This window comes from Canis lupus, chromosome 25, assembly GCF_011100685.1.
Source record: "Canis lupus familiaris isolate Mischka breed German Shepherd chromosome 25, alternate assembly UU_Cfam_GSD_1.0, whole genome shotgun sequence".
Classification (NCBI taxonomy): Eukaryota; Metazoa; Chordata; class Mammalia; order Carnivora; family Canidae; genus Canis; species Canis lupus.
Genome location: NC_049246.1, coordinates 18,196,671 through 18,221,055, shown reverse-complemented (window position 1 = coordinate 18,221,055; position 24,385 = coordinate 18,196,671). Strand labels below are relative to the sequence as shown.

Genomic DNA, 24,385 nt, shown 5'->3' with positions numbered 1-24,385 from the left:
AAGCTGTATACAGGCAGCCTAATGTGGGACTCAATCCTGGAACTCCAGGATTACGCCCTGAACTGAAGGCAGACACTCAACCTCTGAGCCACCCAGGCGTCCCTAAAAGGTACTTTTCATCCTATTCCCTATTCCAGTCTACAGCTAGATTAATTTTTCATAAAGCCCAGTCTGATCACATCACTCATTTTGTAAAAAGTTGAGAGATTCTTGTTGGCATGTGAAACAAAATAGGAACTAAGCTTAGAAACCTTTAAAAAGAAATAAGTTAGGAAATGTGCCATATATATATGATTTTTGGTAGGTTCTCAGTGTTCATTTTGAAGAGATAATCACGGGGATCCCTGGGTGGCGCAGTGGTTTAGCGCCTGCCTTTGGCCCAGGGCGCGATCCTGGAGACCCGGGATCGAATCCCACGTCAGGCTCCCGGTGCATGGAGCCTGCTTCTCCCTCTGCCTGTGTCTCTGCCTCTCTCTCTCTCTCTCTCTGTGACTATCATAAATAAATAAAAATTAAAAAAATTAAAAAAAAAAAATGAAGAGATAATCACGTAAAAGAATGAGTATAAGCAATGAAGCATAACAGGTGATACACAGACATAAGTAGTTCTATGTCTGAAAGGACAGTTCTTAATATTTTGGTTATAAAAATAAAACACACCCTTAAGATCTTCAAGTACTAAGAAAAATGTAACATAGAAAATCCCATTTTATATGAGATGTTTATGTTTTTAAGTGTATTCTTATAATTTTTCTCTATCATAGTAATATTTTGTATGTATACTATTAATAATTGGCATTTTCTTTTTTTTTTTTTTTAATTGGCATTTTCTACACAGGACTGACAATCTTGTAATTCTTTCCCTATCCTGTTGGAAAAGTCTTCAGTTGATTAACTTTTGAATTCTAGTGGTTGATGATTAGAATAGTTCATAAGTCTCAGTTCTTTGTTGGAGGGGTAAAGTGGTATAATGAAAGGTATGGGGACTTAAGGCACAGATGGTGGTTTTGCACCTCACAGCTATAATGTAGAAAAGCTACCTGCTTACACAAAACCGTTTACTCATCTGCAAATTGGTATAATAATAATATATTTAAGAGGTCTGTTATAAGGTACATTTTAAAGTAGTTGTGATGGAGACTCCTGGGTGGCTCAGTGGTTGAGTGTCTGCCGTTGGCTCAGGGCATGATCCTGGGGTCTGGGATCGAGTTCCGCACTGGGCTCCTTGCAGGGAGCCTGCTTCTCCCTCTGCCTGTGTCTCTGCCTCTCTATGTTTCTCATGAATAAATAAATAAAATTAAAAAAAAAAATAAAGTAGTTGTGATGAGTAATGGTACTAAGGATATCTCTATTAAATGGTAGTTATCATTTTATTAGATATGTGATAAAATTCAGAGACAAAAAAGTAGAACTCAAGTCATGAAGGGGTTGAAAAAAAGGGATAAACTGAAATAAGGCTGCGTGCCTTAGCTTCAGAATTTTACATATTTACTAGATAGTTTTTAAAATTACGTTGAATTGTAAATGATGGGTAGGATTATCTATTTACTTCCTGTAATTTGTCTACCAAAGAAAACACAGGTTTTCTTTGGAATACTCCATGTTTTCTTTGCATTCCTTTCATTTTATGACCAATCAGTGAATGTAAGAATGTACCTCTGGGAGAGAATGCTGGTAAAAATTGTCATGCATTTCAGGGCGCCTGGGTGGCTCATTCAGTTAAACCTCTGCCTTTGGTTCAGGTTGTGGTCTCTTAGGTCCTGGGGACCAGGGATCAAGCCCCATGTCCCGCTCCCTGCTGAGTGGAGAGTCTGCTTCTTCCCTCTGCCTCTGCAACTCCTCTTGCTTGTGCTCTCATGCACTCTGTTTCAAACGAATAAATAAAAAATCTTAAAAAAAAAAAAAGAAATTGTCATTAGTTTTGAGTCTTAAAAAACAGAAAATAGATTTTTTTCTTTAGTAATAATCTGTATTGGAGAAATAGATTCTTAGTACCTGAAGCTTTTTTTTTTTTTTAAGATTTTATTTATTCACGAGAGACAGAGAGCGAGAGAGAGGAAGAGACACAGGCAGAGGGGAAACAGGCTCCATGCAGGGAGCCCAATCGGGACTCAGTCCTGGGGCTCCAGATCAGGCCCTGGACTGAAGGTGGCACTAAGCCACCCGGGCTGCCCGCTGAAGCCTTTTTGAATCTGTGATCTCATTTGCTTACTGATGCAAATATTTTTGTTTGATTAAGTTAGAAGGCTGTTAATTATGGAACTTTTGAACTCCTGTAAACAAAGTATATTCTTTTTAAAGCTTGTTACTTCATCATGTTAAAAACACTGGGAAAATTTGTTTTCAGAGACAGTCATATTACTGGATCCTAGATTTAGAATGCCAAGTGTTTTAAGAATAAATGTTTCCACATTAATATATGTCATTGAAGTTGTTGTATTGTAGATTTTAAACTATATATGGAGAAGGAAGTGTGGGTTTATTTAGCTTCTTTGGTTAAGGGTTAAAAAGAGATCATGCAGCGGTGCTTGGGACTCAATTGGTTAAGTATCTGCCTTTGGCTCAAGTCATGATCCTGGATCTGCTCAGCTGGGAGTCTGCTCCTTCTTCTTCTACTCATGCTTTCTCACTGTTTTTCAAATAAAAATCTTTTTAAAAAAGGGGTAGAGCATGATGACCTTTTATTGGGGTCTAAGATTAAGCCATGTTACTAATTACGTAGATTGAATATGGAAGTAATAAAAAGTCATGACCAAAGACACAGGGCAGAGATTTTTATTGTTCATCTTTTGAGGACATTATTTTAACTTTCTGTTTTATAATGGGTACACTGAAACTCAAGGGTGAGATGATTATTCTTTGGAACACAGGAAGGGAGGGAAAGATAGAGCTAGAATTCAGTTGTGGTGGGGTGCGCCTCAGTGGCTCAGCGTTTGGGTGTCTGCCTTTGGCTCAGGGTATGATCCTGGAGTCCCAGGATCAAGTCCCACATTGTGCTCCCTGCATGGAGCCTGCTTCTCCCACTGCCTATGTCTCTGCTTCTCTGTCTCTCCTCTTTTTGTGTCTCTCATGAATAAATAAAATCTTAAAAAAAAAAAAAAAGAATTCATTTGTGGGGAGATAATTGGGGAGAGTAGTAAAAACCAAAGAAGAACCCAGAGAAGTTGTTACCTCTTTTCATTAGAGAAAAATATTCATTCAATAAATTATTAGCCAGGAATTATGTTAACTATAGAGGATACAGTGATAGATAATAAAAACATAGGTCTTTGCCCTCATGGAACATACAGCCTAATGGGGGTATAAGATTACAAGTAAGCAGAATTTCAAACTGGGTAACTGCATCTGCGGAAACGTGATGATGAGAGTATAATAAGGGAGAACTTCAGACCAGAAATGGGTTAATGAAGTGTTTAATAGGGAAGGTCTTGAGAGAGTGACTTTTTCTTTTAAAGTTTATATGTAAATTCCAGTTAACATACAGTGTAATATTAGTTTCAGTTGTATAGTTCAGTTATTCAGCCTTCCATACATCACCCAGTGCTCATCACAGTAAGTGCACTCCTTAATCCCCATTACCTATCATTATTATTTTAAAAGATCATTTATTTATTTATTTATTATTATTTATTTATTTATTCATTCATTCATTCATTCATTTTTAAAGATTTTATTTTATTTTATTTATTTATTTTTTAAAGATTTTATTTATTCATGAGAGACACAGAGAGAGGCAGAGACACACAGTCAGAGGGAGAAGCAGGCTCCACACAAGGAGCCTGATGTGGGACTTGATCCCGAGACTCTAGGATCACACCCTGGGCCAAAGGCAGGCGTCAGACCGCTGAGCCACCCAGGGATCCCCTTATTTTTATTTATTTGATAGAGCAAGCACAAGTAGGGGCAGAGGGAGAGGGAGAAGCAGGCTCCTTATGGAGCAGGGAGCCTGATGCTGAACTGATCCCAGGACCCTTGCATCATGAGCTGAGCTGAAGGCAGATGCTTAACCAACTGAGCCACCCAGGCGCCCTGGTTTTGTTTCTTAAGTTCCACGTGGGTTGAAATCATATGGTATTTGTCTTTCTTTGACTTATTTCACTTAGCATGGTACTCTTTAGCTCCATCCATGTTGCATATGGCAAGATTTCATTCTCTTTTATGGCTGGGTAATACTCCATATATGTATACATATATATGTGTGTATATAAATGTATATACCACATCTTCTTTATCCATTTGTCAATCAGTGGTCACTTGGGCTTTTTTCATAATTTGGCTATTGTAGATAATGTTATTATAAACATTGGGATGCATGTATGCTTTTGAATTAGTGTTTTTATATTTTTTGGGTATTTACCTAGTAGTGTAATTGCTGGTTTTATTTGTTTTAGGGAGAGCGTGTTTGAGTACATGCAAGCAGAGGGAGGAGCAAAGGGAGAGAGGGGGAGATAATCTCTAGGAGACACAGAGCTTGACTTGATCCCACAACCCTGAGATCCTGACCGGAGCTGAAACCAAGACTCAGATGCTTAACCGATTCAGCCACCCAGGCACCCCAGGGTAGTTCCATTTTTAACTTTTTGAGGAACCTTCACACTTTTCCAGAGTGGCTACATCACTTTGCATTCCCACCAACACTGCAAGAGGGTTCCCCCTTCTCCACATCCTTACTAACTCCTGTTGTTTCTTGTGTTATTGATAGCCGTTCTGTCAGGTGTAAGGTGATAATCTCATTATAGTTTTGATTTGTATTTTCCTAATGATAAGTGGTGGGAGCATTTTTACATGTCTTTTGGCTATCTATGTGTCTTTAAATGTCTTTGATGTCTTCTGCCCATTTTTAATTGGATTGTTCATTTTTGGGGTGCTGAGTTTTATAAGTTTTTACTGTATTATGGATACTAACCTTTTATCAAATATGTCATTTGCAAATATCTTCTCCCATTCCAGAGGTTGCCTTTTAGTTTTGTTGGTTATTTCCTTTGCTGTGCAGATTTTTTAAAAAATATTTTATTTATTTATTCATGAGAGACACAGAGAGAGAGAGGCAGAGACACAGGCAGAGGGAGAAGCAGGCTCCATGCAGGGAGCCTGACATGGGACTCGATCCCGGATCTCCAGGATCAGGCCCTGGGCTGAAGGTGGCGCTAAACGGCTGAGCCACCAGGGCTGCTCTGTGCAGCAGGTTTTTATTTTGATATAGTCCCAGTAGTTAATTAATTTTATTTTTAAGTAAGCTGTAAGCCCAACGTGGGGCTTGAACTCATGACCCTGAGATCAAGAGTTCTGTTCTCTACCAACTGAGTCAGCCAGGTGCCCCTCAGTAGTTTATTTTTGATCTTACTTCCCTTGCCTCAGGAGACGAGGGAGTGACATTTATATTGAGACTGGAAAGAAGTTCAGAAGAGATTGTTTCAGAGGAAGATTGTGTACAAAGGACCTCTTGGGACAAGGAGGGTCTTGGACCCTTCCATGAACTAAAAGGCTTAGTTTAGCAGAAGCCTAAGAGCAAAGTGGGAATGAATAGTGCTGAAATTGAGCCTTGCATGTTGGTAGTGATCAAATCAGGCAGGAATCTTACAGGTTAGGGGGATAATCTTAGGTTTTCTCTTAAGTACACTGCAAAACCATTTAAAAAGTGATTGGTGTAGTCTCATTTAATTTTCGAAAGGATCTTTGGGTATTCTGGGGAATAGGGTAGGTAATGTCAGTAATCCAACAGAAAAATGATGGTGAATTTTTAGGGCTAGAGAAATATCAGAAGAGATGGATCAAAGTGGGCAGTTTCAATATTTTTTTTAAAGATTTTATTCATTTATTTATTTATTTATTTATTTATTTATTTATTATTTATTTATTTTATTTTATTTATTCATGAGAGAGAGAGAGAGAGAGGCAGAGACACAGGCAGAGGGAGAAGCAGGCTCCATGCAGGGAGCCCGATGCGGGACTTGAACCCGGGACTCCAGGATCATGCCCTGGGCCAGGATCATGCCCTGGGCCAAAGGAAGGCTCTAAAATGCTGAGCCACCCAGGGATCCCTCAATATTTATTTTAGAAGTAGGATAGGACTTGGGGATGACATGGCTGTTAGTAAGAAAGAAGAAATTAAGAATTACCTGCAGATTTCTGGTATGAGTAGCTAGATATATAACTTCCCTAAATGGCAGACTGGAGAATGTGTGGCTATAAGAGTGGAAGAGCAAGTTGAAAGTACTAGATGTATGAAGTTGGCAGTTTAGGGCTTTGAAACATCTTGATTGAGATAAATAAAGGAGACTAGAGTATTGGTAATTTTTAAAATCAGGGGAATGGATGAGATCCCCAATGAAAGTTAAAATCATCTGAAAGTACCTGGCAGTTAAAATGTGGTCCAATGGGAAAGAAATTATCCATATGCCTAGAAATTCTATGCCCTAGAGATAACCTGAATGAGTTAATTGATTTATTCTTTATTAGATCAAAGGGATTTTTGCCCTTGAGTGGATTTTTAGTATATTAATGAAATGATTTTTATCAGTTTCTAAAGCTTGAGTAGCATCATTTCAGTATCTGATAAAGATATGTTAAAAACTTTTGTGGTTAGATTGTAAGCATTGTGAGGACGTTGTCTGTTAAGCCATCAGCCATTGGTCTCCTGGCCCTGTCCTTCACTTCCCTGGAGATTCGTAGTAGTACTATCAATTTAGTGCTTATTACTTCAGATTCTTTTCTGTGCACAAACTAACAGAGAATTATATAGTAATTTCACATGTGCATTTTAAAATCATGTATACTATACATATCTTTCTGCAACTTGCTGCTTTTTTTTTTTACTTAGTGATATGCCTTAGATATCTTTGAGTTAGTACATAAAGATCTACCTCTTTTTTGACTGTTGTGTGATTATTTCATGTGATAGATTTAATATAGTTTAGACATTTTATTGATGGACATTTAGCCTTTTTGCAATGTTATAATGCTGCACAGAATATGTAGTAGTTTCTCTGGGTTTATACGTGTTTTTGCTAGGGGAAATTCTGAGAATAGGCATGAGAATAAGACTTGCTGAGTCAGAATATACACATATATGTTCTGATAGATAACTGTCAAATTGTCTTCTACTGAACCCGCTGTACTGAGTGAATTTCCACTAGTTTCTCCACATTCTTGGGTATTATCAAATAGTTAAGTTTTTGTCTCTTTATTTATATTTTTTAATAAAGACTTTATTTTAGAGAGAGAAAGAGTATGTTTATGGGGTGGGGGGGTGGCAGAAGGGGCCAGAGGAAGGGGAAAGAATCCCAAGCATATTCCCTGCTGAACACGGAGCCTGACTTGGGCTCCATCTCACAACCCCAAGATCATGACCTGAACCAAATCAAGATTCAGATGCCTAATCAATTGAGCCACCCAGGCGACCCTACATGATCTTACAGTAGGAAACATAAGCAAAGTTTCAGAATACAAAATCAATGTGAAAAATCAGTGGCATTTCTACATGCTAACAATGAATAATCCAAAAAGGAAATTGAGAAAACAGTCCCACTTACAATAACATCAAAAATAATAAAATAGATAGAAATAAATTTCACCAAGGAAGTTGAAAGACTTCTATTATGAAAAGTATGAAACGTTGCTGAAAGAAAATTAAAGACACAAATAAGTGGAAAGATATCCCATGTTCATGGATTGGAAGATTAACATTAAGATGAGAATACTACAACTGAAGCAGTCTACAGATTTAATGCAATCTCCATCAGAACCCAAATGGTTTTGCAGAGTATCATCCTAAAGTCCACATGGATCTCAAGGGACATTAATCTTGTGAAGGAAGAACAAAACTAGAGGGGTCTCATACTACATGATTTCAAAACTTACTATAAAGCTACAGTATATTAAAACAACTTGGTACAGACAATAAGGCAAATATATAGACCAATGACATAGAAGAGAGAGCTCAGAAAACAATCTCCAGATATTTGGTCTAATGACTAGACAAGGATGTCAAGACCATTTGATGATAAAGGACAGTTATTTAAAAAAAAACAAACAAACAAACCACAGAACCGTTACCTTACACTGTATATAAAAATTATCTCACAATGGATCAAATACCTATATTTAAAGAAGTAATACTATAGAACTCTTAAAACAGAGGAAGAGCTTCATGACTTTGGATTTGCCAATGATTGCCTAGATATAAGACATTAAAAACACAGGCAGTAAAAGAAAAACTAGATAAAGTGGGCTTCATCAAAATTAAAACTGTGCTGCAAGAAAAAGTACAACCAAGAATACTCTACCCAGCAAAATTTTCCATCAGGATTGAAGGAGATAAAGAATTTTCCAAACAAAAATTGGAGTTCATCATCACTAGTTTGACCTTAAGGAAATGATAAAGAGACTTTTCAAGCAAAAACAAAAGGATACTAATTATAACAGGAGAACATGAAAGTATAAAATTCACTGATAAAGCTGAAAAAAAAAAAAAAACTTTTGTGCAAAAAACACTAGAGAATAAAAGCACAACTCAGAATGGGAGAAAATATTTGCAAATCACATCTGAGAAGGGATTTATATCCAGGAAATATTAAGAATTCATACAAGTTGATTTTGGTTCAGGTCCTCATCTCATGGTTGTGAGACTGAGCCCCAGGTCAGGCTTCACACCCAGCACAGAGCTGGCTAATTTTTCTTCAGATGTTAGGTAGAACAATTCCTCAAATGTTAAGTAGAACATTTCTTCAAATGTTAGGTAAGATTCTCTTTCTCCTCCTATCTCTTGCCCCACCCCTCCCTTAAGAAAACAAAATTGTCAAAAAATTTTGTTTTTTCCATCTGCAGAAATGATTTTACTTTTTCCTTTTCCTATTAGGATGCTTTTTATTTCTTGCCTAATTGGTCTGGCCAGAACTTTCCATACTGTTTTGAATTAAAATAGTGAAAATAGGTATTTGTTCATTGTTCTAATCTTAGAGGAAAAGCATTCCATCTTTTACCATTGAGTGTGATACTAGCCATGTTTTTTTCCATCTATGGCCTTTATCATGCTGCAGAAGTTTCCTTCACTACCTAGTTTATTATTTTTGTCAAGGAAGCAGGTTGTATTTTATCCAAAAGCTTTTTTGCCTCAGTTGAGATGATCATGTGTTTCCCCCCCTTCTGACTATTAATATGGTATATTATTTTGATTATTTTTTTAAAAAGATTTTACTTATTCATAAGAGACAGAAAGAGAGGCAGAGACACAGGCAGAGGGAGGAGAAGCAGACTCAATGGAAGTAGCCCCTAGTGGGACCTGATCCTGGGAATCTGGGATCACGCTCTGAGCCAAAGGCAGACCTTCAACTGCTGAGCCACCCAGGCATCCCTTATTTTGATTTTCTTAAGTTAACCAACTGCATTTTGGGATAAATCCCACATAGTTTTGATATATAATCTTTTTAATATGCTCCTGGTTTTGATTTGCTACTGTTTTAGTTCAGGATTTTTATATCTATATTCATAAGTAGTGTTGGCCTGTAGTTTTCTTGTATTGTCTTTGTCTGGATTTGCATTAGAGTAATGTGGGCCTCATAGAATGAATTTGGAAGTGTTCTTCAGTGTTTTGGGGATCACTTTGAGAAAGATCAATGTTAATTTTTCTTCAAATGTTAGGTAGAAGTTATCAGTGAAGCCATCTGTTCCTGGGCATTTCTTTTTTGGGAGATTTTTGATGGCTGATTTAATCTTCTTGTTTGTTGTATTTCTATTTAGATTTTATTTTATTTATTTTATGCAATCTCTACATCTGATTTGGGGCTCGAACTGACAACCTCAAGACCAAGAGTTACATGCTGTACTGACTAAGCCTGCCAGCCACCCCTAGATTTTATATTTCTTCTTGAGTCAGTTTTGGTAGTTTGTGTATATCCAGGAATTTGTCCATTTAACTTGATTATTGGATTTGTTGGCATACAGTTGTTCATTGTGCTCTCATAATTCTCTTTCTATAAAATCAGTAGTGCTGCCCTGTTTTCATTTCTGATTTTAACAATTTGAGATTTTCTTTTGCTTCTTAGTTAATCTAGCTAAAGATTTGTTTTTTCAAAGAATTGCCTTTTCATTTTGTTGGTTCCTCTGTGCACTAATCTTTATTTCATTCTTTCTGGTAGGCTTGGGTTTAGATTACTTTTCTTTCTCTGATTTCTTAAGGTATAAAGTTTATTGATTTCAGATAGTCTTAAATGTAAGTATTAAATAGCTGTAAGTTTCCTGCTGAGCACGGCTGTTACTGCATCCCATGTCTTAATATGTTGTGTTTGTGTTTTCTTTGGTCTCAAATTGTTTTTTCATATCCCTTGTGATTTCTTCTTTGACCCATTGGTTGTTGAAATGTGTTGTTTAATTTCTAACTATTTCTGGTTTTACATTTTTGCTTCTATTATTTTTCTCTAATTGTGACAGTTTTACTTCATATATTTTGGGCACACTTTTGTTAGTTGTGTGTATGTATACATATTTATATCTTCTTGGTGGGTTGAATCTTTTATCAGTATACAGTGGCTTCCTTTGTCTTTTATAGCCTTTTTTGACTTAATGTTTATTATGTCTAATATTAGTATATCTACTCCATTCTCTTCTCATCACTATTTACATGGTGTGTCTTTTCATCTGCTTTCAGTCTCTTTGTGTCTTTGTATCCAAAGTGAATCTCTTTTACACAGCAGATACATAGATCATGAGTTTTTTTAATCTAACCTGCCTTTGTCCTTTAATATAAATTTACATTTAAGATAATTATGAATAAGAAAGGATTCACCTCATCTTGCTCTTTGTTTTTTGTATGTCTTGTATGTCCATCCACTCAACTGTCGTTTCTTTACTGCCTTCCTTTGTGTTTATTTTAGTGTACCATTTTGATATCCTTTGCAGTATAGTTTATTTTTATTTATTTATTTTAAAGATTTTATTTATTTATTCATAAGAGACACACAGAGAGAGGGGCAGAAATATAGGCAGAGGGAGAAGCAGCTTCCTCATAGGGAGTCTGATGTGGGACTTGATCCAAGGACCTCAGGATCACGCCCTGAGCTGAAGGCAGGTGCTTAACCACTGAGCCACCCTGGCTTCCCTACAGTATAGTTTAAAATGTTTTTTCCAGTGGTTACCTTGAGGATTAAAATGACCATCTTAAATTTACAACTTATTGCACATGATACCAACTTAGTTTCAGCGGCATGCATTCTCCTGTTATATATCTATGTCATCTTCCTTATTTTTCTCAGATTTTTATATGTGTATTTATTAACATATACTGATAATTGTTTTTATCTATTTGTCTTGTAAGTCATAGGAAAAAAGTAATTGTAAACTAAAAGAACAGTAATACTGGCTTTCTGTTGATTTATATAGGTAATTTCACTTATGTTCTTTTTTTCTTATGGCTTCAATTTACTTTGTAGTGTGTTTTTATTATTGCCTCAAAGCATTTCATGCAGGTATGAACTCCCTCTGCTTTTGTTGACCTAGAAATGTCTTAATTTCTCCTTATTTTTGGAGGCATTTTTTTGCTGGATATAGAATTGTTATTTGACATTTTTTGCTGTTGATCACTTTAAATGTCATCCCACTAACTTCTGGCTTCCATGGTTTCTAATTAGAAATAAGCTGATAATCTAAATATATTGTTGAGCATTCATTGTACATGATGAATTACTTTTCTTTCAAATTTCTCTATCTTTGGTGGCCATTATGTGTCTTGTGATATGGAGTTGGTTGAACTTGTTGGATGTGTATATTTGGGAAGCATTTTGGCCATTGCTTCTTCGAATGTTTATTCCTGTCCCTTTCTTCTCTTTATGATACATATATGTTGGTATACTTGATAATGTTTTGTAGATCCCCGAGGCTCTTCATTTTTCTTCCCTTTTTTCCCTGCTCATCAGATTGGATAATTTTAATTATTCTGTCTTTAGTTTACTGATTCTTCTGCTGGTCCAAATCTGTTGTTGATCTTCTGTAGTAAAGTTTTCATTTGGTACTGTATTTTTCATCTCCAGAATTTTGTTTACTTTTTAATAATTTGTATCTTGTATCTTGATATTTTAATTTTGATTATGTATTGTTTTCTGATTTCCTTTAGTTTTTTTTTTTTTTAAAGATTTTATCTATTTATTCATGAGAGACCTGGAAAGCCAGAGATGTAGGCAGAGGGAGAAGCAGGCTCCCTGTGGGGAGGCCTGATGTGGAACTCAATCCCAGGACCCCAGGATCATGCCCTGAGCCAAAAGCAGATGCTCAACCACTGAGCCACCCAGGCGTCCCTGATTTCCTTTAGTTCTGTCAGAGCTTCCCATTAGCTCACTGAGCATATATAAGATAGTCGATTTAATGTCTTGACTAGTTATTCCAATATATGGGATTTCTCAGGGATGGTTTCTGTCAAATTCTTTTATTTCTGTGAATAGGACCTACTTTTCTTTTTCTTTGTATGTTTTGAAGTTCTGTTTCATTATTCCTATGGTGAACTAGTGACCTGACAAAAATTTCCTTAAATGTCTGAGTTAAGAAAAAGAAAAGAAAAGAAAAAGAAAGGGTCATGTCTCATTGAATCTGATAGATGCTGCTGGGAAAGCTGTTGCTGTCCAGAGGGCTGAAACCAAGAGAAGCATCTGCTTAAAACCGTCTCAGACACAGTTCCAAAGTTTTTAGAAGTTCTTCACTGCCAATCCTCTGACCAGCCAGACTTTCCAGATATGCAGGAATGCTATCCCCATATCCTAGTTGGGGTGAGGAATGGGGGATGATTGCAAGGTCATGCATTCTGATCACTTATGAATGATCAGCAACTTCTTCCTGAAGCACTCCTCTGGTTATGAGTGGGGGCTCCAGGGGTCTAAAGTAGTTGGTTCCCATCACTCTGTCTAGCTCAGTGGTTACTTGCGTGTAGGGACCCATACCTAGAACTTCCAACTCGGCTATCTTGTCTTGATTTATTTTTCATGTTATTCTTAAAAGGACCAATTGCCTTGTTCTTCTGAAAATTTTGTGCTGGTCAGGATACTTTTTGCCTTATGAGAAGTGAATCTTAACTACAAGTTTAACTTCATTTGTAATCGAGTCCTTGAAAGACTTTATGAGGTATTCAGAGTTTTACCCTTTTGAGAACTTCTAAGCCAGTCATAGTGAATCCATGCTTTTCTGTTTTCCCTCTTCCTCTTTTTTTTTTTTTTTTTAAATTTTATTTATTTATCCATGAGAGACCGAAAGAGAGAGGTAGAGACACAGGCAGAGGGAGAAGCAGGCTCTATGCAGGGAGCCCAATGTGGGACTCGATCCTGGGTCTCTAGGATCAAGCCCTGGACTGAAGGTGGCGCCAAACCACTGAGCCACCTGGGCTTCCCTGTTTTCCCTCTTCTAACATATCTGATGCTGTTGAATTCTCCCGTGTTCTCCTTGCCTTTGTAGGTTTGTCTTTTTTTCTTAATCTCTATATTTACTCGGTTTTTGGATGGAAGCAAAGTTTTATATCTGTCTCCAGTTGGTCATCCAATTAATTTTTTTTTAGAGATTTATTTATTTATTTTGGAGGTGGGGGGAGAGAGTGAATGAGAGGGGGAAAGGGCAGAAGGAGAGCAGCGGACTTCCCACTGAGTGCAGAGCCCAACCCATAGCTTGATCTCCTGACTGACCCTGAGATCATAACCTGAGCCAAAATCAAGAGTTAGGAGCTCAACCAACTGAGCCACCCAGATACCTCTCCATCCAGTTAATGTAATCTACCTATAAATTTTTATCCAGTGCTTGATTAAATTTTCTCACTGTGGTAGTTTTTCAGGTAAAATTTTTGGGTCTTTGGGGTAAAGACCTAATTAGCATATAATGATAATTTTCCTTTCAAATTTTTTTTTAAAGATGTATTTTTTTTATTTGAGAGAGAGAGAATATGCACAAGTGGGAGGAGCAGAGGGAGATAGGGAGAGAGAATCTCAAGCAAACTCCCCGCTGAGCATGGAGATGAGTGTGGGGCTCAATCTCATGACCCTGAGATCATGACTTGAGAGTTGAACCAAAATCAAGAGTCGGACACTTAACCACTTAACTGACTGTGCCACCCAGGCTCCTCACCATTTAAATTTTTATACCTCCTTTTCTTTTTCATGGAATTGCATTGGTGGTACTTCCAGAACATTGCTATATGGTAATAATAAAGAATATCCTTATCTTATTCTTGACTTTAATAACATAATATTTTAATATTTCACATTAAGTTTGGTGCTATTTTTTGATGGGTATTTTATATATGTATTTGTAAATCCATTTATTCCTTTAAGATTTATTTATTTATTTATTTATTTATTTATTTATTTATTTATACACAGAGTGTGTGTATACATTCATCTGTGTAAGCAGGGGAAGGGGCAGGGGGAAAGAAAGAATCTCAAGCATATACTCTGTGTTGAGCGTGGATTTTGACACGTGTCTCAATCTCACGACCCTGAGATCATGACCTAAGTTGAAATTAAGAGTTGGGCGCTTAACCGACTAAGCCACCCAGGTGCCCTTACTCCTCTTTTTTTTTTTTTTTTTTTTTTAATTTTTTTATTTATTTATGATAGTCACACAGAGAGAGAGAGAGAGAGAGAGGCAGAGACACAGGCAGAGGGAGAAGCAGGCTCCATGCACCGGGAGCCTGACGTGGGATTCGATCCTGGGTCTCCAGGATCGCGCCCTGGGCCAAAGGCAGGCGCCAAACCGCTGCGCCACCCAGGGATCCCCCTTACTCCTCTTTGATTAGGAATTTTTATTCTTAAAATTTAAAATTTGTCACATTGACTCAGAACTATTAAAAGTATCCATGATCACATATTGAGTAGTAACCTGTGCTATAGAGAAGAATACAACTTAGCTTTCTTTTGAACATTTACGTTACCTAGAAAGCTCTTAGATAGGCTTATCAGTGAGAAAATGAAAACCGTTCTTCTTGAATCTCTTTGAAGTGTTTTCTTTGTGATTTTCTCTCAATGTTCTTCACCTTTTTTCAGCGAGTACTGATACTTTTATTGGTAGGGATGTCAACACATTTTAACTACCACATTTTCTTTGTTTTTTTTTTTTTTTTTCCATGAGAACATTAAGTATTGTATTAATTGAGTCTTGTTGAATCAAAATAAAGACCAAATAATACTGTAAAACATTCATAATTTATGATGACCATCTTAGTCATAATTTATGATGACCATCACAGAATTTCCAAAGACAGCAAACATTTATTTCTCATAGTTCTGGAGGCTGGGAAGTCTAAGATCAGGGCTCTGGCAGATTTGGTGTGGGATAGTTTACCGGTTCATAGATGGGAGTGCTGTCTTCTTATTGTGTCCTCATATGGTAGAAGGGGGAAGGGAGTTCTCTGCGGTGTTTTATAAAAAGGGCATTAATCATTCATGAGGGCTCCACCTTTGTGACTTAATCACCTCACAAAGGCCCTACCTCCTAATACTATCTTAACATACAAATTTGAGGGGACGCAAACATTCAATTCAGTTAGTGACATATCAATGGAATACCAATATTAGAAATTTACTGAAATCTTGGGGCTTAAGCAAAAATTGCCTGATAATCATTCAGAAGTTAACAGTTTGCTAATTGATTTTCACATCTGGTTATCTTCTTGAATTCTAAGAGAAACCCTGAGAACTATTTTTATACCATTTTCTTTAGGGAAAATTGAAGCTCAGAGAAGTAAAGGAATTTTCTCCATGTAAAATAGCTAATTAGAATGGACTTGATGCAGAAAAGTGGTTAAATGGAATAGATTTTATATATATAATGTAGAAGTGGTCAACTTTTAATCACTTGAAAGGAGTTAATTGAGTGTTTGGTGGTTGAAACATATTCTCAGTGAGATACAGAAGTGGCTAAATTTATTTGCAGTCTAGGATTTGAAAACAGTTCTAGCTCAGTAGTTATTCTGTTTGAGATATGGATTAATGCAGAGAACGAACTTTGGTAAAGAAAGTCCTATTCCTTGCTTCACTGTTTTCTTCTGAGAAGAATGAATTGGTGCCTAGCAGTCTGCTTTCTGAGGGTATTGTGAAGTCAGTTCTAGCTTTTCTGTCTTAGAAATTGTTGTCTTCTGTTTTAGGTATGCTAAAACTATAGAAAGGATCTAGAGAATTCATGCATTAAAAGCCTATGCAAATCATAACATTTGTATATTTCTGCTTCCCTTATTCCTCTGAAAATTTATTAACCTTGATGAGGATACTTTCTGCCTTGTGGACATGAATGCTAACTTCAAGTTCAACTTGATTTCTTCCTTTTAATACTTGTGTAGTTTGAATATTGATTTGGGTTATTCTATTGAATTTTTTATTAAGTAAGAGCTGTGCTATATTATTTTATTGTTCAGTATTTAATTACATATTACCTAGCAATATGAATATTCAAATTCTAATATCCAACTTAGTGGCTGTCATTGTGGACAGCTTAGCTTTGAAGATTATTAATATATATTTTTAACATAAGCTCTAGACCCCATCAGTGTGTGGGCCTTGAACTCAGGACCCTGAGATAAAGAGTTGCATGCTTTACTGATTGAGCCAGCCAGGCACTTCTTGTTTTTAAAACTGTGTAGAGAAGGCAATAGTGATTTCCTTCATGGATTTGCTTTAATGTTTAACTCACATGAATTTTCGACTCCTAAGAAGCATCAAATAAATGTTAAATATTACTGGTTATATGCATTTGTATTTTTTAAGACAAATTTAATTGATTTAGTTATGAAAATTTTGAACTAATAGTATTCAGCGTATTTCAACTTTTAATACTTTCTGTAGTGGTAATGTTAAAAAATTTTTTTATGTTTACTTAAAATTATGTGAAGGCCTTATAGGAGGGTTTTCTGTAGTATATGTTACTGATTTACCATGAAGAAATCTTACTTAGTGAGAAGCTCTTTCAGAGTAATAGTAGATGTGTATTTTTTATTTTACTTTTTTTAATGATTTACTTATTTGAAAAAGAGGGAGAGAGAGAGCACTCATGAGCAGGTGAAAGGGCAAAGGGAGAGAGATAGGGAGAGATGCAGACACCCTGCTGAGAACGGACCCTGATTGGAAGTTCCATCCCACAATCCTGAGATCATGGCCTGAGCAGAAATCAAAAAGCTGGGTGCTAACCAACTGAGCCACCCAGTGCCTCTGGTGTATATATTTTAAGTTTTGTTTTTTAAGATTTTATTTATTCATGAGAGACACAGAGAGAGAGGCAGAGACATAGGCAGAGGGAGCAGGAGGCTCCCTGCTTAAGGGAGCCTAATGTGTGGGACTTGATCCCAGGATCTTGGGATCACGATCCAAGCCAAAAGGCACACACTCAACCACTGAGCCACCCAGGTGCCCCTCTATATTTTAAGTTTTTAAAATATTTAAAATGTCTCAGAGTATGGAATGCTAATGTGTAGGTCTTTGAGTAAAGCAAATAGTCACCACTTAAAGTTTTAAATAGAATTATCTATCCATTTTCTTTATTTTTTTTTATTTTTTTTTAATTTATGATAGTCACACACAGAGAGAGAGAGAGGCAGAGACATAGGCAGAGGGAGAATCAGGCTCCATGCACCGGGAGCCTGACGTGGGACTCGATCCCGGGTCTCCAGGATCGCGCCCTGGGCCAAAGGCAGGCGCCAAACCACTGCGCCACCCAGGGATCCCTCCATTTCCTTTAAAGCAGATATAAATGTATATTCTGCCATTTTCCAGTATTAACATGTCTTCCATACTGACACAGACACAGCTCTTGCTCTGAGAGTAATGACTTGAGACTGGTTTTCAGTTATGGTCTAGCCAGTGTTTTCATAATATGGTCGGTATACTCCTATATAATGTCTGAAAAGTGCTTATTCTGTATCACTTTGGTTTCTGGAGATTGATAATCCCTTTAATGCTTTATCAACTTTATATTGTCTTCTGCTACTGACTCCTCATTTTCCCATTGTTCTTTCAGGTGCCTAGCTGCCTGAAAATTTTTTTAGATTAATGTTGAATTTAATGTGCAATTTGTTGATCACCTCTCCTACTCAGACTCTCTGCCCCTCCTCGTAAACAGTGTCTATCAGTATAATGGGAAACTTTCAGAGTTTTTTTTTTTTTAATTTTCCGTGATTTTACATAAAAATATATGTATTGAGGAAAAGCGTAGTGTGTGTATTGTGTATGTATGGGTTTTGGGAAAATGCATAACATTCTGGTAATAATGCCCTGTGTTCTGTGACTTTTCCAGTCAACGGTAATCTTAACTGATCTTTTCATGTTAGTAAGATCTACTTTTTAAAAATCTCTAATCTGTCCATTTTTTTCCATCTCCTGTCATCACCTTTGTTTCAAGTACCATCATCTCTCACTTGGATCAGTGGCCATCTAGTTGGTTTCTTTCCTTCTAGTCATGCCTTCTTTTATAATCCATTTCCCAAATAGCAGCCCAAGCGATGTATCAAAAATGTAAGTGACATGTAACCTTTTGGTGAAAACACTACAATTTTTCCTGTTACAGTAACATCCAGACTTGCATTTAGAATTTATGATTGTTGGGTAGCCCCCGTGACTTAGCGGTTTAGCACTGCCTTCAGCCCAGGGCGTGATCCTGGAGACCCGGGAGTGAGTCCCACGTCAGGCTCCCTGCTTGTGAAGCAGGAGCCTGCTTCTCCCTCTGCCTGTGTCTCTGCCTCTCTCTCTCTCTGTGTCTCTAATAAATAAGTAAAATCTTAGGAAAAAAAAAAGAATTTATGATTGCTAGTTTCAGGGAGGCTTACTTGTTTTTTTTTTCCTTTCTCTCTTCAGGTGTCCAAATCAGTGTCTTATACATACTAGGTTAGGTGATTCTTAAATCTTTGTTAAATGCAGTTAATCAATTAGCTTGTTGGCTTTGGTGGGTTGTTCTGTGCATGTTTTTATATCTCCTACAGTTCTTCCCTACCTACCTGGTTTAGCCACATCGGTCTTTATTCTTTTGTTTGGATTCACCAACTATTCCCTCTGGCTTTGCAGGATCTGAAATTCCCTTCCTACAATTTTCCCACAGTTGTATCTTTCTTGTCATTCCAGATTTCTGTGTAAATGTGACCTGCTCAAAGAGGTCTTCTCTGATCATTCTATTACCACTTTGTTTTTAAAACTTTAAATTTTGCTTTAAAAACAAGTAAATTATATTTAGAAATCAAAACACAACAAAATATACAATTTCTCCATCCCTGTCACCTGTCTGCCAAAGTGGTATTTATGTATCTTAGTATCTTCTTCATTGTCCCAGATGCTCCTTACAGCAAAATAAGCAAATGGCAATATATATGAAGTAGTAAATGTTCTTAAACAGCCTTTTTTTTTTTTTTTTAATTTTTAAATGGGGCTAAGTGGCTTTATTAGAGAAAAGGGATTATATGGGATTTAAGAGTTGGCCTTGGGGCTCTTAGACCAGTGTTTAAGACTTGTACAACCACTGTTTCCTCACCTTCTCAGATAACTTTGTGAAAATTAGGCTACCACGTATAAACCACTTCAAATTCCCATCCACTTTATCCACAAAGTAACCTACAATCTATAACGACCCTCCCACCTCCACCCCTCTATTTTTTTTTCCTTTCTTTCATATTTTCCCTACTTATTCTCTGAAATTCTCTGATTCATGTTCAGGATTAGTTCTACTACCACCTGTGTCCATGACCTCATCCTCTCCATCTGCTCAAGAACTTACTTTCTTTTCTGGCTCTTGACTATCAATCAAGTCTCTGCTGTCTCTTTGGCTTCAACATGGCCCTACATATATATTAGGTGCTCAGAAATTACTGGTTATAGCAAGTAATGAAGAGTTTGGAGTATTGGATTATAAAGACTCAGATATGCGTTCTAGCTATGTGACTTGGGCAGGTTAGTTAGCATCTCTAAGCCTTAATTTCTTATTCATTAAAATGAGACAAAAATGACAAAAATTATATCAATGGTTGTTTTGAAAATGTAACTAAGAGGCCCAGCGGTTGAGCGTCTGCCTTTGGCTCAATGTGATCCTGGATTCCCAAGATCGAGTCCCACATTGGGCTCCTTGCATGGAGCCTGCTTCTCCTTCCTCTGTCTTTGTCTCTGCCACTCTTTCTATATCTCTCATAAATAAATAAAATCTTAAAAAAAAATGTAACTAAGAAGTGGATTGTATAAATTTCTTGTGGTCATTGTAACAAATGACCATAATTTGGTGGCTTAAAACAACAAATTTTTTGTCTCATAATCCTGGAGGTCAAAAGTCAGAAATTAGTGTCATTGGGCTCAAATCAAGGTGTCAGCAGGGTGAGGCTTCCTCTGGAGGCCTTAGGAAAGAATCCATTCCTTTTTGTTTCTACATTCTGGTCCAATATTCCTTGGGTGCATCACTTCAGTCTCTAATCTGACCTGCCTCAAAGGTCACATTACTTTCTCTTATGCCTATAATCTCCTTCCACTTCCCATTGTAAACTTGTGCATTAGGGCTAATCTGTTTTTAAATTCTCAGTCTTAATCATATCTGCAAAGACCCTTTTCTCATATAAAATAACATTTACAGGTTCTAGGGATTAGGATCTGATATCTTTGGGAGCCATTCTTCAGCCTGATACATGTATATAAAGCACACAGCATAGTGCCTGGCAAATAAAGATTTAAGCTTTCAGGATAGGGTCAAGAAAGATTTCAGATTCTCAGAAGGATTTAATTATATGGTTACAGGGGAGCCAGGGAATATGAGAACAAAGGATGAAAAAGGATGAGGTAGGTGAAATTAGGGATTAAATTGTATCACTTTATTTAATACAGTGGATAAATGGGATAAAAGTATAGTGAAGGGATTTTTGTTGTCGTATTTTGGTTATTTTCTTGTTAAATACATATCAAAGGATTTATCTGTGTTTTCAGTGTTAAAGTTTATAGCTTAAGTAGTATGGTAGAAAGGAGGGGTTGGAGGTGGAAATAATGCACTGCATATCATTGCTGAAAATTGGTTAATTGCGTTTCTTTTTATAGTCAAGAGGTTCACATGTAAACTATATGAAATGATTAGTGAATGAGAGTATAGAATGGATACCAAATTTTCCCTTTATTAGATAAGAATTATTGTCATTTAGAATAAAAAATGTACTTAAGAAATTCAGTTAGAAGAGCAAAAGATTATACTGACATTTGTTTTATTTTTCTTTTTTCCATTTTCTTCACAGGTTTTTTGGCATGGACACAGGTTCAGTGGGAGGATTAGAACTGACTGAGCAAACTCCTGTTTTATTAGGGAGTACGGCCATGGCAACTAGTCTCACCAATGTAGGAAATTCATTTAGTGGTCCACCCAATTCTTTAGTTGCTAGATCTAATAAGTTTCAAAACTCATCAGTGGAAGATGATGATGATGTTGTTTTTATTGAACCTGTACAACCTCCCCCACCTTCTGCACCAGTGGTAGCTGATCAAAGAACCATAACATTTACATCATCCAAAAATGAAGAACTACAAGGAAATGATTCCAAAATTCTTCCTTCCTCAAAAGAGTTGGCTTCTCAGAAGGGAAGTGTAAGTGAGACAATTGTCATTGATGATGAAGAGGACATGGAAACAAATCAAGGTCAAGAGAAAAATTCCTCCAATTTTATTGAACGGAGACCACCTGAGACTAAAAACAGAACCAATGATGTGGATTTCTCCACTTCCAGTTTTTCAAGAAGTAAGGTAAATGCAGGAATGGGTAATAGTGGTATCACCACAGAACCAGACTCTGAAATTCAGATTGCTAATGTTACAACCTTAGAAACAGGTGTAAGCTCTGTGAATGATGGCCAATTAGAAAATACTGACGGGCGAGATATGAACTTAATGATTACACATGTAACATCACTGCAGAATACCAACTTGGGAGATGTCTCTAACGGACTGCAGTCAAGTAATTTTGGTGTTAATATACAAACATACACCCCATCTTTGACTTCACAGACCAAGACTGGAGTAGGACCTTTTAATCCTGGTAGAATCAATGTGGCAGGAGACGTTTTTCAGAATGGAGAATCTGCAACTCATCATAATCCTGGTAAGTAGTAAGTGATGTACCCCATGTAAACTTGCCTGATACTTTTTTCATTGTATTAATTGTTACTACCTTGGTCAGTTTATTCATGTAAGAGAAATTAATTCCATTGACTTTTAAGTTTGAAATTTTGGCGGGACGCCTGGGTGGCTCAGTGGTTTAGCACCCGCCTTCAGCCCAGGGCATGATCCTGGAGTCCTGGGATTGAGTCCCATGTCAGGCTCCCTGTATGGAGCTAGCTTCTCCCTCTGCCTATGTCTCTGCCTCTCTCTCTGTGTCTCTCATGAATAAATAAATAAAATCTTAAAAAAAAAAAAGTTTGAAATTTTGGCTAATGAGATGTAAAACCATGTATTATGTCTCTGCAGATTATTAGAAAACTAATCGCAGTAATTTTTGTTTAAAGAATTGGAATAAACTTTACATTCAGTACTACTGGTGTCTAACAGTTTGGCATCTTATTTGTCACAGGCTTAGTTTTTGCTGATATGTTTTTAGTATTTAGTAGTAATGTGTAAATTGTGAAAAAAGATAAATAGCACAGTTAAGGAGCAATACAGTATTGTATAATAGGTGCATTAGATATGTTTTTACTTTATTTGTGCTAATTTTGATGGCTTATCTGATTTTAATTTTTTTGTAATAACATTTTATTAGTTTTTAATATTTGAATGTTGGTAAATTTCTGGACTATTTAAAACTTTTTTCTTCAGGCAGCTTTGCTCTGTGAACACATTAAAAAAGAAAGTTATAACAACTCAAGGTTTTTGATGACCATGTCTGTGTATGTCCCTTTCACCTCTGCCCCTCAACCTTTGTCTTTCTCTCTCTCTATATATCCTTCTCTCTCTGTTTCTCTCTCATTTTTTCATTATTTTAGGCTCATTAGCAATTTTATCAGCCTAGAAGTTGTGGAAAATAATAAGGAATGACTAGATTTTAAGTAGTGTAGAATGCTGTAAAATGCTAGTCATTTTTCCTTTTTTCTTATTTTTTTGATTATGAGAGTAAGGTTTTTTGAAGAATGTTTGGAAAATCTGTAATTAAAAATGAGGGAAAGAAATTCCTGGATAGTATTATAAACAGAAGATTACAATTGTCAGTGCTTTTTGAGTGACTGTCAGTCAGTCTTTTTCCATTATATTTTAACTTGATTGAAATACAACTCTGAATAATTTTGCTGTTTGTTTCCCATTTAACATTACATTGTATTTTCTCATACCATTAACATTTTATACACAAAAATTTAATGGCTACACAGTGGATGAGGATATACCATTCTCATATTTGGTGTTCATACTGTTTCCCATATTTTGCTGTTATAGGTTTATGATGAACATCTTTGTTGAAACTCTTCATTATTTCTTTAGAGTATATTCCTAGTAGTGAAGTTACTAGGCCAAAGGATATCATTGTCCCTATCCTTCCAAAGATTTTTTTGTTGAAAAAATTTATCTGGTTTATAGTGATTTTGAAAGAAATAGGTTCCTGATTATTTAATTTGGGAAATTTCTCCTGCCTTCCTTCCAAGACCCTTTCCCTTATGTGTATAACTTATATGTGTAGATAGGTCTAGGTTGGGGAGGATGTATCTACTGAGTTTGTATGAGCATTTTAAAGGTTTAGAAATTATATTGTTGTACTGCCTTCCAGAAACGTCTTACCAGTTTATACTACCAGCTGTATATATGTTGTAACCTTCTGGTTCATGTAAAAGTTTAAGAAATATGATAATGAAAAAAAAAAAAGGAAATATGATAATGCTCAAATCAATTTCAAAATAGCCATTTTGTCTTTATTGTAATTATAAATATATTAAAAACATAAGAATATGAAGATGAAAATAGTCTCACTATTGAGAGTAGTACATTTAATTCTAACCTGAGGGACGCCTGGGTGGCTCAGCAGTTGAGCACCTGCCTTTGGCCCAGGGCGTGATCCTGGGGTCCCAGGATCGAGTCCCACGTCGGGCTCCTGCATGGAGCCTGCCTCTTTCTGCCTGTGTCTCTGTGCGCTCTCTCTGTCTCTCCTTGTCTCTCATAAAAAAAAGAAAAAAAAAAATCTAACCTGAGATCATGGTTTAGGTATAGTTTTGTAAACTTTTCTCCAACCACCCCTTTAAATACCTAAGAGTAAGTCTTGAATTTTTTGACCATATGAAGTCTGTACGTTTGATTTTATTCTCTTTTTACCCTGATTCCAGTTTTTACTATTTAAATAACTCTTAAGAATATTCTTATGTGTGTATCTTAGGATCTTATTTCTTTAGAAATATTGCTGAGTCAAAGGAGTATATCATTGTAAGAATTGTGTTGCTGGGGATACTTGGCTG

The 24,385-nt window shown here is 36.5% G+C and overlaps 1 protein-coding gene across 4 annotated transcripts in view; it reads left to right on the top strand.

Moving 5' to 3' along the window:
* The first annotated feature begins 21,199 nt into the window (after positions 1-21,199).
* ZMYM2 (zinc finger MYM-type containing 2) overlaps positions 21,200-24,385 on the top strand; it is an 89,260-nt gene continuing 86,074 nt past the window's right edge. For 3 of the 4 annotated variants that reach the window (XM_038573523.1, XM_038573522.1, XM_038573521.1), the window contains exon 1: positions 21,200-22,056. In XM_038573523.1, coding sequence (XP_038429451.1) covers positions 21,210-22,056 — 847 coding nt within the window. In that variant the 5' untranslated portion in view covers positions 21,200-21,209. The remainder of the gene's footprint in view (positions 22,057-24,385) is intronic. The other variant, XM_038573524.1, reaches the window with a different exon arrangement.